This window comes from Chiroxiphia lanceolata, chromosome 21 (assembly GCF_009829145.1).
Source record: "Chiroxiphia lanceolata isolate bChiLan1 chromosome 21, bChiLan1.pri, whole genome shotgun sequence".
Taxonomy (NCBI): Eukaryota; Metazoa; Chordata; class Aves; order Passeriformes; family Pipridae; genus Chiroxiphia; species Chiroxiphia lanceolata.
In genome coordinates this window covers 8,813,449-8,828,366 of record NC_045657.1, presented here as the reverse complement: position 1 = coordinate 8,828,366, position 14,918 = coordinate 8,813,449, and the positions used below count along the sequence as shown (strand labels likewise).

The following is a 14,918-nucleotide window of genomic DNA, read 5'->3' as shown; positions in this document are numbered from 1 at the left end:
TTTCGGAGTTGAGGAAATTGCACATTGGAGGTGGAAATAGAGACGTAGCTTAGCTGCAATATTCCAGATCAACATTCCTCCCCACAGGTATCAACTGTTCCCCCTTAGCTTACAAAGTTTTGAAGAACTTTCAACTTTTACTCTCAAAAGTACATTTTTTTTTCCTCCGATCAGACTTTCATTTTTCTCTTTGTTTTTTTTTTTTTTTTTAAATTTGATTTGATTTGTTTTTGTGTTTTTTGGTTTTGTTTTTCTTGTGGTTTGTTTGTTTGGGGGATTTTGTTTTTGGCTGGGGTTTTTTTTGTTTTTTGGTTTTTTTTCATTTTGGTTTGGTTTTGTTTTTTTTCGTTTCTTTTGGTTTTGGGTTTTTTTGGTTGGTTGGTTGTTTTGGTTTTTTTTTTTTGATGATTTCTTTTTTTTTGGGGGGGTGGGGATGTTATTTCAGTTCAACCTGCAGCTTCAGCTTTCCATACCCATTAAATGAAGGCTCCAGTGAGCTGCAGGGGGGTGGTGGTACAGAGGAGGGACAACAGCAGGAATCGCACCCCAACGCACACCCAACAAAGCCAAAGTCCAACGAGGTCCCCCCAAGGCCCTGAAGGGAAAACCTCCCCAGCTGCTGGAAGGGACCTACAGCAAAAAGGCCCCAAAGAAGGTTTTGTGCTCCTTGGTGTAATCCACCAGCTTGATGTCGCTGACGTTGACCATCAGCTTGTCCCCCACTTCCAAGGAGACCACAGCCCCCAGATAAATGGGCTGGTACCAGCCATTCCAGTTCTCACTCAGGGTCTTGGTGCCTGTCAGCAGCTGGGTGGGCTCGGGGTAACTGTCAGTGACCTTGGTGATGATCTCAGTGACAGAAATGTGTTTGCTGGGGCTCTCGATGAGCCCTCGGAACGTGACCTGAGCATAGACATAGTAGTCCCCAGACACAGGAATCACCAGAGCGTTGCTGGAATAACTCAGGTTGTTCTTGGTAAAGGCCAAGCCTCGCTTGTCTTCCCACTGCAGGATGGGCAGGTGGTTCCCCACGGCGCTGCTGGGGTCTTGTCTCTTCACTGGGGGAGGAACAGAGAGGGAGAGGAGGTGGGTTAGGTCACTGCAGCCAGGGCTGTGCTGCTGGATGAACATCTCTGCTCCAGGGGGCGAGGAGATCATAGAATCATAGAATCATAGAATCATAGAATCATAGAATCATAGAATCACAGAATCAGCTGGGCTGGAAGGGACCTCAGAGATCATCAAGTCCAACCCTTGATCCAACCCCACTGTGGTTCCCAGCCCATGGCACTGATGCCACATCCAGTCTCTTTTTAAAAATCTCCAGGGATGGAGAATCCACCCCCTCCCTGGGCAGCCCATTCCAATGGCTGAGCACCCTCTCTGGAAAGAAATTCTTCCCAAATATCCAACCTAAACCTCCCCTGGCACAACTTGAGACCGAGACCTCTTGTCTTGCTGATGGTTGCCTGGGAAAAGAGACCAACCCCCCCCTGGCTCCCCCCTCCTGTCAGGGAGTTGGAGAGAGTGAGAAGGTCTCCCCTGAGCCTCCTCTTCTCCAGGCTGAACAGCCCCAGCTCCCTCAGCCTCTCCTCACAGCACTTGTGCTCCAGTCCCTTCCCCAGCTTTGTTGCTCTTCTCTGGACCTGCTCCAGGACCTCAATGTCCTTCCTGAGCTGAGGGGCCCGGAACTGGACACAGATCAAACAGGGTGATCAAAATAAGGACAGAAATGTTCTTATTTCACAGCTCGAACTGGCTGCAGGCTGACTGTGCAGTGGGATTTCCAGGGGTGCTCACTGGGTTTCCCAATGTCATTTGATTTTACCAAAAGCTCAGAAGACCCCCCCTACTGTGCTGGCAGAATGCCCACAATGTGTCACCAAGCTCTGAGACATTTGAACTTCTCTTCCAGCCAAGTTGCTCCCTGAGGGGGGGTTGAGCTTTCTCATCCTCAAGCTTTTCCTCCTGAGTGCTCTCAATCAAATCTTTTACTGTAGATTTGCCTTTGTGCCATTTGATTTTACCCAAAGCTCAGAAGACCCCACTGTGCTTCAAGAGGCCCAATTTTGAAGCAGCACATCATGTTTAAAACCATTTTTATCTCTTTTTTAAAATGCTTTGCTGGGACAGAACACTAAGCTCGGTGTGAGCATCACAGGGTGCCCAGTCCAGAGCAATCAGGAGGGAAAGCCAAGGATGCTTTGGAAGAGGTGCCTGAAGGGGTATGTTGTGCCTGGAGGTCCTGGTTGTGGGTCAGACCCCAAAAGGTGGGATTGTCCTTCCTGAAGGCTGAGTCTCTGGCACTGGGGTGGCTTTACCTTGATGTCTGACCCATTTACAGAGTAAAAACCGTGTCCTTTAGTGAAACCAGCACTGGGGCAGTTGGACACATGGGCACCATGGCTGAACCTAATGTTTAGGGACAGTCAGAAGAAATGCTAAAGCATCATTTCCTTCATCAAGGATGGGCTGCAATGATGTTTCTCAGGCACTACTGTGCTGGCAGAGTGTCCACAATGATCCCCACAATGTGTCACCAAGCTCTGGCACACCTGAGCTTCTCTTCCAGCCAAGTTGCTCCCTGAAGGGATTTGAGCTTTCTCATCCTGGAGCTTTTCCTCCTGAGTGCTCTCAATCAAACCTTTTACTGTAGATTTGCCTTTGTGCCATTTGATTTTACCCAAAGCTCAGAAGACCCCACTGTGCATCAAGAAGCCCGGTTTTGAAGCAGCACATTATGTTTAAAACCATTTTTGTCTTTTGCTGGGACAAACCCCTAAGCTTGGTGTCAGCCTCAACATTCCCCCAGGCTTTTCCTCAGTCTTGTTGGTAGCTGATTACAAGCAGAGCTCTATTCCAGCCCCCACCATCAGTTGATCCAAGCTGAGGATGCTCCCCAGGCTGCAGACTTTTAGGGGAACAATCAGGGAATTGCTGCCCTATTCCCTTCACCTTTCCTCCACCACTGAAATGTCTCTCACACCACAGCCAGGAGAACAAGCCTCAGCACTTGCACATTGTTCTGCAGGGAAGCAAGAGTTGCCTCTGCTCTTTACTGGCTGCCACATAAAATCGTGGTAAAACACCAACTGTTGTGGTAAAACACAGGCAGTGGAAAGGAAGAGGATAAAACCCATCAGGATCCTGCCAGGTGTTAAAATGAACCTGGAAAATCAATGAGGAACGTTGAGAATGACTGAGGGAACTGATTTCCAGGAACTGAGACCTTTTTAATAAACTCAAGTTATTGTTTAAAGTTAATTTTGATTCTGTATTTGAGGGAGGGGTGTGTGTGCATGGGCAGGGAGACAAACAGAATGGAGGGAAGGAAAGGCTTTGAAGTTCCCTTGGCAACAACCATTAGGTTTATCCTGGGTGAGATGAGATTCAGGAGAAGGAAAGTTCTCAGCTCCCAGGGGCATCCATTCCCTCTCTTGTCTAGCAGTAAATAATCCATAAGGAGCCCAGAAGGTGTTGGGAGAGCAATTCCTTGCATATTCTCTGAGTAGCACAACAAAATAATGCCCTTTTTTTCCAGCCTGCCTGTCAGTGCTGCTGAAGTACCAAATCTTTCTGATCTTTCCCCAGGAGGCAAAGAACAAAGGGAGACTGCTTCTGGGTGTGGGAACACCCACAGGGATTATGGGAGCAAGCCAAGCTAAATTATGGAAGTATTGTAAGGACTATGATGTTTAGAACCAATGGAACTTTGCCTGATACCCAAGAGAGGAATAAAAGAAAGTAAAAGAGAAAGTAGTCATGGTCTGCCTTCCTCCTCATCCACCTCTGGGTGTCAGGGGCTGATCTGAGTCCTGGCAGGAGCTCAAGGAGCTTGGAGTGACTCTAAGATTTACAGGAGCTTGGGGTAACACACCAGGGAGAAACTCACAGCAGAGGAGAACTTGTTTGAGATAGGAAGGATCAGAATATTTCCAGAAAATGTCCTGAGCTCTTTTCCATTTTGGGAATTTGGGGGGGGGGGGGAATGGAGGAGAAGCTGCCTATGAAATATTCCTGTCTGTGCAGATGATGCCTTTCAGATGTCAATGACACACAATTCCTCAGGGTTTCTTATAACTAAGAGGAGGTCAAATGAAGTATATGATTTCAAAACTTCGAGAATTAGGCAAGTTTAACAGTTATAAACTCCTTTTTTAGCATAAATCTCACTCTGTTGAAGCTCTCTGTTTTCAAGTTAATTAATTTTCCCCATTCTTTCAGTGCTGGTCAAGAGGAAAAATACATGTTCAAGTAGTAAAATACATACTCAAGTTGAATATAATATTGAAATACATGTCCAAGTGCCTTTGAATACAACCCAGATCCTTTTCTAGCAGCACTTTTACTTTGCACTTGCCATTTATTTATTGATTTCATAAATTATGAGCTACACTTCCTGCAAACATACCTGTTGTGCTGATTCTTGAGGTAAGTAAAATCTGCTTTTAATAAGGGATTCATTACCACAGTTCCTTCTGCTATAAAGTTCTGGCATCCCTTACTTCTCCTGTCCCCAAATCCCTTTTGCTTTAGTCCCTGGCTGGAGAATCCCTGTTGCTTGTCAGATTTGGGGTGCATTTTGTGGCATAGTGAACTTGGAGGGTTTCTACAACTCTGAGCCCTCCCCAGTGTGAGAGTCTAACCCTGAACTCTGGGCTCTGAGGCTCAGCAAGACATTTGAGTCTGAACCCTGTACAATGTGTACAGCAAACTCCTGCAGCTGCAGGGTTTCTGCTGCTCAAATTCATGCCCTGAGAACTTAACACAGCCCTTAAAAGATGCTTTGGAATGGAAGGTGATGCTCTCCCCAGATTTCATGATGTCCTTGGGTACCATTGCACACGGTGAGTGTGAGCCAGGAACCCACTGGAATTTCTACAGCACAGGTCACCCAGCTGAGCCACAGGCTGGTGACAAGAAGGAAGAGTTGCTGGTCTTCATCCTGACCCAAAGTGCAACCAGATAAGTGTAGAGGGGGTGATGGCAGGGATGGAGCAGTCAGAACCAAGGATACCTCAATGGGGATGGAGAAGAGCCTGAGCTGGGTATTCCCGTGGCTCGTGCCATTCCTCACTAGTTACAACCACCCAGGGAGAGGAGACCTTGATGTCAGTTTGGATAAGCTCAAAATGCTCAGTGGGTGTTAAAGAGACTGAGAGCAGGTGGAAAATTCATTATAAAGAACAGAGACCAAAATATTGAGTTATTGATGCCAATTCAGTGGCACATTCCCATGGAAGTGCTCTGGTTACTTCTCATTCCTCTCACTCCTCTGCTTTCACCTTCAGAAATATGTCCCTAAAACTAGAAAATTACAGACTGAAGGGAGATTTGGAGAAGATTTTCTACAGGTGAGGGTTTGTAGTCTCCCACTTTCTCTTTGAGAATGATACCTGAGCTGCAGGAATGTAACAAAGAGCAGGAGAATAATTATTCCTTTTACTCTTTCTAGGACAAGTCGTGATTTCTGAGAAAAAGAAAACCAGGGTGGAACCCAATAAATTATTGCTCACAAAAGCTGAATATAACAGGAAATGTTTTCTGTTAAATTCTGTTGAATATAACAGGAAATACAATGTGCTGTTAAGCTTGGAAACTCATTGTCACGGGGTACAGCACCAGAAATACGTTTGGGCTAAGAAAAGGTCAAAGACAAATCCATGGATATTGGATTCCCTGATGCCTACACAGCACAGCGGGTTGGGTGTGGGTTTTCTGCACAGAAAGGAGACATAAAATCCCCTTAATCACCTCTTTTCATGCTCCTGGCTGTGGCCAAGTGTGACCATGTCACAGCACCAGGTGGAGAGGATGGGCTCAGTCCCAGGGAGGCTGCTTGGGAATGGTGCTGAAGGAAATTTTGGTCAATATGGGGCCTGAGGAAACTTGAAGAAAGCTATTGGGTGCTTCCCTGTGGCAACTGGGCTTTTGTGCAAGCCAGGGGAGTTCCCATGAGCAGAGCAGTGCTTGGCTGCTCCTCTGGGTCACTGCACCAGGACCCTCTGGACCTCTTCTGCCACAGAGTCCCCCTTGGAAAGTGGAGCAGTCGTGGTCCTTGTGCTCCTGCAAATGTGCACTTGAGCAAAGATGGGATTTTGGGTAAGGCCAGGTTGGTTTTGGAGCTCTGGAAACCCCCTGTGACAAAGGGGTGGGGACCATCAGGAAGGAGCTTGTGGGTTAGGGAAAGAAAACTATGCTGGGAAAGGAATCAGCCCTGGACTCCTGATGGATTGAACCCTGGAGGTGGGTTTGTGTGAAGGATCACACCATGTCCTGCTTCAGGTTGGAAAGGGTACCCTGGGGCAACACTCAGGGGTCTGGGGAAGCCTCTGCACTGAGCTGGACTTTAGGGAGGTATAAATTGCCTCAGGTCAGCTGGAAAATCCTCCAGCACTTTCCTCTCTTCTCTGCTAATGCCTGAATTTTCCAGGTGGGTTGAGCTGGTGAGGATGGAGCTGGGGGATGTCTCAGGGCAGTGACAGCCCTCAAGGATGAGGTGGGGAGATGGGAACCTTGCAAATGCTGGCAGCCCCTCATAAAGGCATGGAATCCCTTTGGAAAGGCATGGTAGCCCTTTGGAAAAGCCTGGAAGCCCCTTAGAAAGACATGACAGCCCACCCTGCAATAGGGCTTTGTGATACCACCTTCCCAATACAAGAGAAAGGGTTGGAGGGTTCAACCTGGCATTACCCTCCCTTTGCTTGCTCTGATGTGTGTTAGAGATGACCTCACTGGAAAAGGGGGGGATTTGATGGGAATATGGTGTGTGTGACCCAAGTCAGGCCTTGCAGAAAAATAAAGTCTAAACCTGGCCTTATTTGACCTGATTATGCTACGAATCTGGTAGTTCTTGCCAATTCACTGCTCCACGAGGGCTCACTTGAGCTCCTTCCCCTGCCTTTTTCAGGGGATTCAGCAGATCTCTGGGATATCAGGCACTTATTTAAGCTCAGTTTCAAGAGCTGCTCATTCAGTGGAAGAAACAGCTTGGAAAAGTGGTGACATTTCTGTCCTTTACCTCCCTTGTGGGCCCTTTCCTACAGGCACAGCCTGCACTCAGTCTGTCATTGTCAGCAAGGCAAAGCTGATGGTTATTTTCCCCCTGTTTCCTGCAACACCTGATCCTATCAGATCCATGCAGAACAAGGTTATTTCACCACAACATGTGTAAGACCCCCCAGGAAAGGCTTCAGTTTGGAACAAATTTACCTGTCAGGTGAGCTCGGGGCTTCTCTGCACTGGAAAGTGTGTCTGTAACTGAGGGAGAGGGAAAAAAAGAGGTGTAAGACTGTTTGCTGCTGTTCAAGCCATAGAATCAGAGTCTCCAACTCCTGGCCCTGCCCAGGACACCCCAACAATCCCACCCTGGCCCTCAGAGCCTTGTCCAAACCCTCCTGGAGCTCTGGCAGCCTTGGGGCTGTGCCCACTGCCCTGGGGAGCCTGGGCAGTGCCAATCACCCTCTGGGGGAAGAACCTTTTCCTAAGTCAACAAGATGTGAGTGGTGATGATGACACCAAAGAGATGGTGTGCAGGCCCTTTCCATTTCCACGGGGAGTCAGGAGTTATTTGCTGTGATCTCTTATTGACACCACTGAGGTGACAAAATCCCTTTGCAGTGAGTGAGTTTGTCAGAGCTGCCGGAGGGTGAACATGGCTGAGATTTTGGCAAGCAGGGGCTCCAAATTCCTGCTTTTGCATGTTCAGGGTGTCACACTGATCCTGCAGAGCTGCGGGAGAGGTCTGTGCCTGCACAGACAGAGGGTTAGATGCCCTGGGGTTAGATGTGCTCACCCACTATGCCCCCAGTTACCCCCCTGCATCTTGTCACCCACGTTTGCCTCTGGCTGCCCTGGTTGTTTGGAGGGAGGGATTAGGGAGGTGAGAGCAGGAGGCAGCAGCATTCTTGGATTGTATCCAAAGGTGCTGGGATGGGGGAAAGGTCTGGCAAACTTACCATCTACTGCCCGTTGCTTCAGAAAGAGGGAGCCCCTCTCCTCTGGGATCTGCAGGAGAGATTTACCAGCAGTTAGCTCAGGGCTCCAGGAGGAACCTCCACAGAGGGGCTTGTCTGAGTTATCCCAGAAAATGGAATGTGCTACAGTAAGTCAGAGAGCTCACCAAGAGCTTTAATGAAAAGTGAGGAGCCCTGACAAGGCTTTGCTTCACTGCAAGAGATTTCTGCTGTAGGTTTGAAACTGCACCTCTGAAAGGGTACCAGAGACAGGACCTGGGCTCCTGGGGGGGGGATTTGTTAAACTCCAGTGTGGATGAGCCCTTGGCAAAACTGGGAGAGGCCCAGCAGAGTGGGCAGTGGGAATTAGGCATTGGGATGGTGAGTCCACCCAGCACTGCTGGAGCTCCTCTGCTGCTCAGAGCCTCCTGTCCCTCAATCCAGGCAGAGCAAGCAGAGCAACGTGGGCAATGCTCCCCTGTCTCAAGACTTGGCAGGTCTGAGCCTTTACTGGCACAAAGGTTCATCCATAACAGACTAACTGAGGTGTATCAGCTACACCTGCTTTTCACACACAGAGTCAGCCAGCTTGGAAAAGACCTCTGAGTCCAAACTTTGACCCAACCCCACCTCGTCAACTGGCCCATGGCAGTCAGTGCCACTTCCTGCATCTGTCTGATTTCAGACTGTGGATGTGCTGCTTGGGCCTGCCTTGGATGTTGGGTGACCTGCTGGGCAGGCAGAGAGGAGCTGAGCAGCATGAGAGAGAAGCTGAGCAGGTCTGAGAGAGCAGCTGGCAGAGGGTGAGCTCAGCAGCTCGCTGACACTGTGCCAGGGGAGGGTGGCTCATCCTCCCTCAGCTCTTACCTCCTCCAGCTGAGCACTCCCATCACCCCCTCCTGCAGGGCACAGCCCTGGGCCCTGCCAAGTGCCTCTGATGTTGAGGTGGAGCAGTTCACAGGGGCTGTGCTGCCTGCCTGGCACACGCCTGCCAGGGCTGCTCCTCCTGACTCACACCTGGGCACGGCCACGGGCCAGCTCCAAAGGGAGGCTGCTGTGGGATGCTGACTCTGGATCCAGCTCCCTGGGGAGCGAGGAGCATCCCCTGTGCCACCCCAGGGCACAGCAGGGAGCAGCCAGTGTGGGGTGTGCAGCCAGCTCAGGGCTGACTCCCGGGGTTGTCGGGAACCCCCATCACACTTGTCAGAGCCCACGGGATTGCTGTGGTTTATGGACAGTTCCCAAAAATACATTGAATAAACTGCCACTGGCCAGCTTGCAGCAAAGGATTTGATGCATTTTTAATAAGCAGGCTAGAACAGGATTAGTATGGAGATGCTGGAGCTGTCTGCTGGTGGCTGTGTCTCACACAGCTTCAAATACCACAGGAGAAGTGGAAAATAGGTGATTTATGTTAGAGGAGAAGTAGTAAATAGATAATTTATATTAGCTGGGAAAAGGAGAATGTTTGTGGAAGAAGAAGCAGGCTGGGCTCAGGGACTGCTGGCTAGTTTGGTAAACCCAAAGCTAATCTGAGGTTTTATCAGCAGTAAACATCCGTGTGGTCCTGCAGAAAACTGTAATTTCTGCAATGGTTGCTCCAGTGTGTTGGGAAAAAAACACAGCAGGAAAACAGCCTTGCCCACCTGCACACACCTACATCACCCCAGCAGCATCTCACTCCTGCTGTGCTGGAAATGGCCTCTGGCAGAGGTGGTGGTGTGACAGCTCAGGGTAGGGCTGAGGGAGAGTTGTGGTGTGGTCAGGGAGATGTCAGGGCCTTTCATTGTGCCTGAGGACTTTCTCCAAGGTCCTGCTTGCTGTGGTGCCCAAACATGTCTGTGCTGCTGATGTGACACAGTCACAGCCAGGTGACTTTGTCCTTCCCCTACTGGGAAGCTCAAGATCAGGACTGAGGATTTCCCTCACACTCTGCCCTTGCTTTCAGCCACATGGATGCAAATGTGAGTATATTTGCACCATTATTTGTGTGACACTTCCTACAGAGTTGCCAAGTGACATATTTTCTAGCAGTGCTAAGTACTGTAAGGAGCTGCAAATCAACCACAAACCTACATTTCAGCCTGGAACTTCTGGGGAACTGTTTACATACTTGAAGCCTAATTTCTGCTGACGTACTTCAGATAAACTTGGATGTTGCAATACAAACAGAGGTGGTGGGAAAATGGGAAGGAGAGCGAGAAGAATCCTGGTTCTTTGTAAAAGGTAACAAAATGGTTCTGTTTCAACCTGAATTTACTTGTTTCCAAAGATGGAAACTCCAGGTGCAGGAGCTCCTTCCCAGATGCTAAAGCACAGTGGGATGCAGATAGAGCAGGGTGCTGCAAGGTGGGAAGTTATCCTGCTGTTGGCAAAGCCATGGCTGGTCTTTTTATTCCTAATTGTGCTTTCTGATAAGGATAAAAATAGAAATCTCTTAGGGAAAATGTTTTGGCACCAGGCAGTGCTACATAATGAGCAGGTGTCAGTAATACTTGTCCCAAACAGGCACAGATGTTGTACATTGATGATGAACAGAGCTAAACAGCAGGAGACAATGGATCATTGACACAATTAGTGCTTTTCTCTCTTTTCCTTTCTTGCTGAAAAGTTCACAGCCTTGCTTTGATTTTCCCTTTGGTTACTGGGGAGAGACCAACCAGCCCTGAGTGATGCTGAAAATCCCCCCTTCCAGCTGACTCATGGACATCCTGGACAGGCAGCTGTTACCCTCAGGGCGTGTGTGCAAACCACTCCTAGGTGGTTTTGGTGTCAAGAATGTCCAAAAGCCCCAGTGCATTTATACCCAGGTATTGCTAAACCCAAAAAGAAGGGCTGAACATCCCCTGTTCCTGTGCTTTGGCTCTTGAACCTCTGGACAGGACCAGGGATATCCATCAGAGAACAGTGTGGGAAAAGCAGCTGGCACTGCAAGCAGAGGGATTAATAAACAAAACATGCCCAGCACCTCCATCCACTCCAGTTTTAGCACAGGACACTATTTTACAGCTCATAGGTGGTACACAGAGCCAAGTTTTGCTCACTCCAGAGATGCTGCATGGCCTGGGCTGGGTGTTTTTGGTAGGGACCTGTCCAGTGCCAGTAAAAACTGGCTTCAATAGGAACATTTTGGCTGGGCAGTAGTGCCCAGAGGAAGTCTGGACCCAGGGCATGTGCTCTTGGCCTTCTGTGCCCACGAGGACCACGTTCATCCAGCAGCAGAGGCCACTCAGGAGTTTTACTGCTGCTCTTGGGAGGGGAACCCCAACACCTGGGCCCATCCAGGGACAGTGCTCCCTGCTCCTCCCCAGGCATTTCTCCATCCCTACACATCAGGAACCCATTTCAGGGTCTCTTTCCCATGTGGGGGGATCTTTTCTGAGCTTTGTTGTCAGATTTCTGACTTCCTTTGGGACAGGATCTGGTTGGAGCCGCTGGGACTTTCAAGCCCCTCCTGCCCTGCAGCAGCTCCCTTCTCCATTGCCAAGCTACCATGGCACAGACGTGGCACACAGGTTCACATGCAGCCCTTTGGACAGGCTTTGGAATTTCTCTTTGTGGTCCTGACATGCCAAGGATGCCATGAAAATAAACCCAAGTTTGTTTCCAGGCCACAGGACTGGATGCTCTGCTTTCCTGGGTCAGCTGAGCAGGTTGCTGAGGCAGCCAGAGATTCTCTTGGCTGCTGAGCTGCTCCTTTGAGAGATTTATGAACTCAGACTAAAACTTGGCTTCCCTTTGGGGAAGGATAAGCAGCACTCCTGGGCCTTCCTCTGGAAGGGCACCACTAGAACCTTTATATAGTTTTCCTCCTAATAACACAAGCCATGTGTTATTTAAAGAACTCTATTTCCTCACCTCACTCCGTCTTGGAGCATAAAAGAAAGTGATTTCTCTTTCCAAAAGGAGCAGTGCAGTGAGCCTGGAAGGTGTCCAGGGAAACCATCATCAACCTTGAATTATTCATCCAAGACTCATTGTACCATAACAGAGACAGAAAACTGGTGGCTCACACATGTTGTAATGACATAACTTGCCCTGCTTTTTCCTGAAAGGGACATTTCTAGGGGAAAGGTGAGTTTGCATCCCTTCAGAGGCAGGAGGTGACACCATGTGCACCCACACACAGAGGCAGAGATGACCAAACTGCCTCACCCCGCAGGCAGAGTGCCAGGAAAAACACACCCCTGTTGCACAAACCTCCCCTTCTCCTCCCCTTGCTCCAGGAAGGACTCACTCAGGAATTTACTATGTTTTCTTCTCACATGTTGAGTCCCTCCCTCCTCCCAGGACTGTCCTCAGAGCACGAGAAGGTGACAATCCAAGCATGTGTGGGCTGAGCTCTAGTCCTGCAGCAAGGAGAGGATTCCTCCTGTGGGCTCTCTGCTGTGAGGGTCAGCAAACCAATGCTCATCTGGGGCAAACTGGGGTCTGCCCACTGGTCCCAGTATGCCCAGGGCACCCACACCCCAAAACCAGTGCCACAGAGAGCTCTGACACACACATCTGGTCCCAGTAGTCCTGGTCTGGGCTATCAATGGAGCACATGGGGAAGGAGCCATTTAACAATCCAGTTCTAACTCTCCAAATGAAGAAGGAGATGCAAAAAGACATTTTCCCAAGAAGCAGTCCCATGGACTGGAAAGGCAGGACTGAGCTCCTGGGTTCAGTGTGTGACATGGCTCTTTGGGGACTTTATAGACAAAGCCACACAGATGGGAAAATCCACCCATCTGCCCTTTGCTGCTGGACAACACTGATGACAGAGCCAGAAAACAGGAGAATGAATGAAAAACTGAGAACAGGCAGGATCCAGCTGAGGGGCAGCTCCTCCCACTGCACAGTGGGCACCCAGCCAGCCCCAGGACTTTCCTCTTCCTCCCTGGGACTCACAGAGGTTGTTAAGTCATCTGATCAGCTCGTTACATCATTGTGGGAATGTTACATGCTGATAACTGAGTGCACATGAGTGGATGTAACACCAGGGCAGCCCGGGCTGGAGCAGTGCTCGGGGCTGACATTGTGCTTTTCCCCTTAAGAAGCCAAGCCCACTAGTAAAAATACTTTTCTCTGCTAACTCTGCCAACAGCATCAAGAGCCAGGAACGCAGCAGATTGATCAAACAAGCTCACACTTCGTTATTCTTTCACTCTGTTTCAAGGCTGAGCTGTTCTGCTCTGTACAACCTCAAGCAAAGCCCGGTGTAGCTGAGACTCTTCACCTCGTGTGCACCCACTGGCCTCAACAGCAGTGGCAGTAACACATTTCACACAGGCAAGGAACTGGCAGGTTGGACAGAAGAGGTGCCACACAAGGCTGCACGAGGGTAGAACCAGGTAACACAGAGGATGCTGCACTGGGGAACGAGCTCAGGGTCAACCAGGGGTTGGCACGTCCCTGCAGGGCTCTCACACCCTCTAAACATCCCCAGGCTAAACAAGGTTAGAAACCTGCCTTTGAGGCCTCTTCCTAACCCTGCTTTTTTATCCTAAATAAGCTCCTAGCAAGCACACTGATTAGCTGGGGGATTTCAGAGCTGAGGGTAAAATTCTCTGGACATACATACACCCTGGTAACATGGCACAGTCCTGCTGAATTCACAGTGTCCCGTGGGAATGGGCACTTGCAGACTGGCACCAGAAGGGATGGAGCAGCATGAAAGAGTGTTAGAAGCAACATAACATGAACTTGCATGGCTGGGAGCAAAGAGAGTGCAGCTGTCAGTGGAGAAGAGTTGAGAAGATCCCTGGATCCAGAAAGAGTTTTAAGGGAGAGTGAAAAATAGGGAGCGAAATTTAGGGCCAGGCTCCTTGCCTCAGATCAGATCTCTGCAGAAGTTTGCATTAATAATACACAAGAACTGTCAGCCCAGTGATGGGTGACTGACCCACTGACATCACAGCCTGGTCAGCTGAAATCAGACACCGGGAGGGGAAGTCTCAGATTTAACCCCAAAGAAGGGAGGAAAATGAGCCACAGTGTGAAAATCTGGCTGAAATCAGTGAAGAGGCACTGATTTACATCAACTAGTGGTCTTTGAAGCACTGCCTGCAGCATGCCAATAAAAGTTTTAAAGTCATGCGTTGTACTGCGACCTCAGTGAAATTAAGACAAGAACAGGAACCGTTAGTTAAAAAGTCTGAATCACAGAATCACAGAATTCTGAACAGTAATGCGATTTATCCCGGGCGGTTTTTCTCAGCGTAAGGAAGGAGGAACGTAACAGCGAGCCTCAACACATTCCCTTAAATCACGAGAAACTCGTAAAGAGAATTAAAAGACCCGAACAAAGGCAGCCCTGGAGGCGCAGGACGCTCCTCCCGGCAGGAATGAGGAGCGAGTGCCTTACCTGGCTGCCGCAGGAGCTGGGCGCTCGCAGGGTCCCAACCAGCAGGTAGGCGATGGGCAGCATGAGGACCAGCACCGAGAGCAGGCACAGCAGCACCGCGCACCGTATCCTCCTCAAATCCTTCCTGAGGTGCATCCCAGAGCCTTGGCTGATCCCGGGAGCCGCTGCCTCCGGCGTTATCTGGACCACGGGCTCCATGGCAGCTCCTGCCGGGCGAGATGCTCTTCCTCGCTGGCAGCGGGGGACGGCAAAACCTCCTCTGGCGTCTGCCCTGCATGGAGACCCCCATTAAATAAGAGCTGCCCCGAGTGTGGGAAGGCACCGACACACACACACACCCTCCCTCCCGAGGAATGCGCCGCCTACAATAGAAACCCAAGCGCGGGGATCGGGAGCTCCGCGGCTCCCCGCGCTCCCTGCCCGCTCCCTGCCTCCCCACCGCTTTTTTTTTTTTTTCCTTTCCTCCCCCCTCTCTCAGTGCTGAAGGAAGCCAGGAAAGTCCCGGTGGGTGGAACCAGGATAAACCCTGCTGCTGGGCTGGAGGGACTTGAAAGCTTTTCCTCATGGCAGAGGGAACATGAAACCAATGGGAGTGAAAGTGAGAAGCAGGGGGG

At 49.8% G+C, this 14,918-nt stretch overlaps 1 protein-coding gene across 1 annotated transcript; it reads right to left on the bottom strand.

The window, feature by feature from the left end:
- Nucleotides 1-387: 387 nt before the first annotated feature.
- TNFSF15 (TNF superfamily member 15) lies at nucleotides 388-14,721 on the bottom strand. Its single transcript, XM_032708640.1, has 4 exons — nucleotides 14,305-14,721; nucleotides 7,959-8,007; nucleotides 7,213-7,260; nucleotides 388-1,058 (listed from the first exon to the last, which is right to left on the bottom strand). Exons 1-4 carry the CDS (start codon nucleotides 14,500-14,502, stop codon nucleotides 631-633), a joined length of 723 nt encoding a protein of 240 aa, XP_032564531.1. The 5' UTR covers nucleotides 14,503-14,721; the 3' UTR covers nucleotides 388-630.
- Between the last annotated feature and the right edge of the window lie 197 nt (nucleotides 14,722-14,918).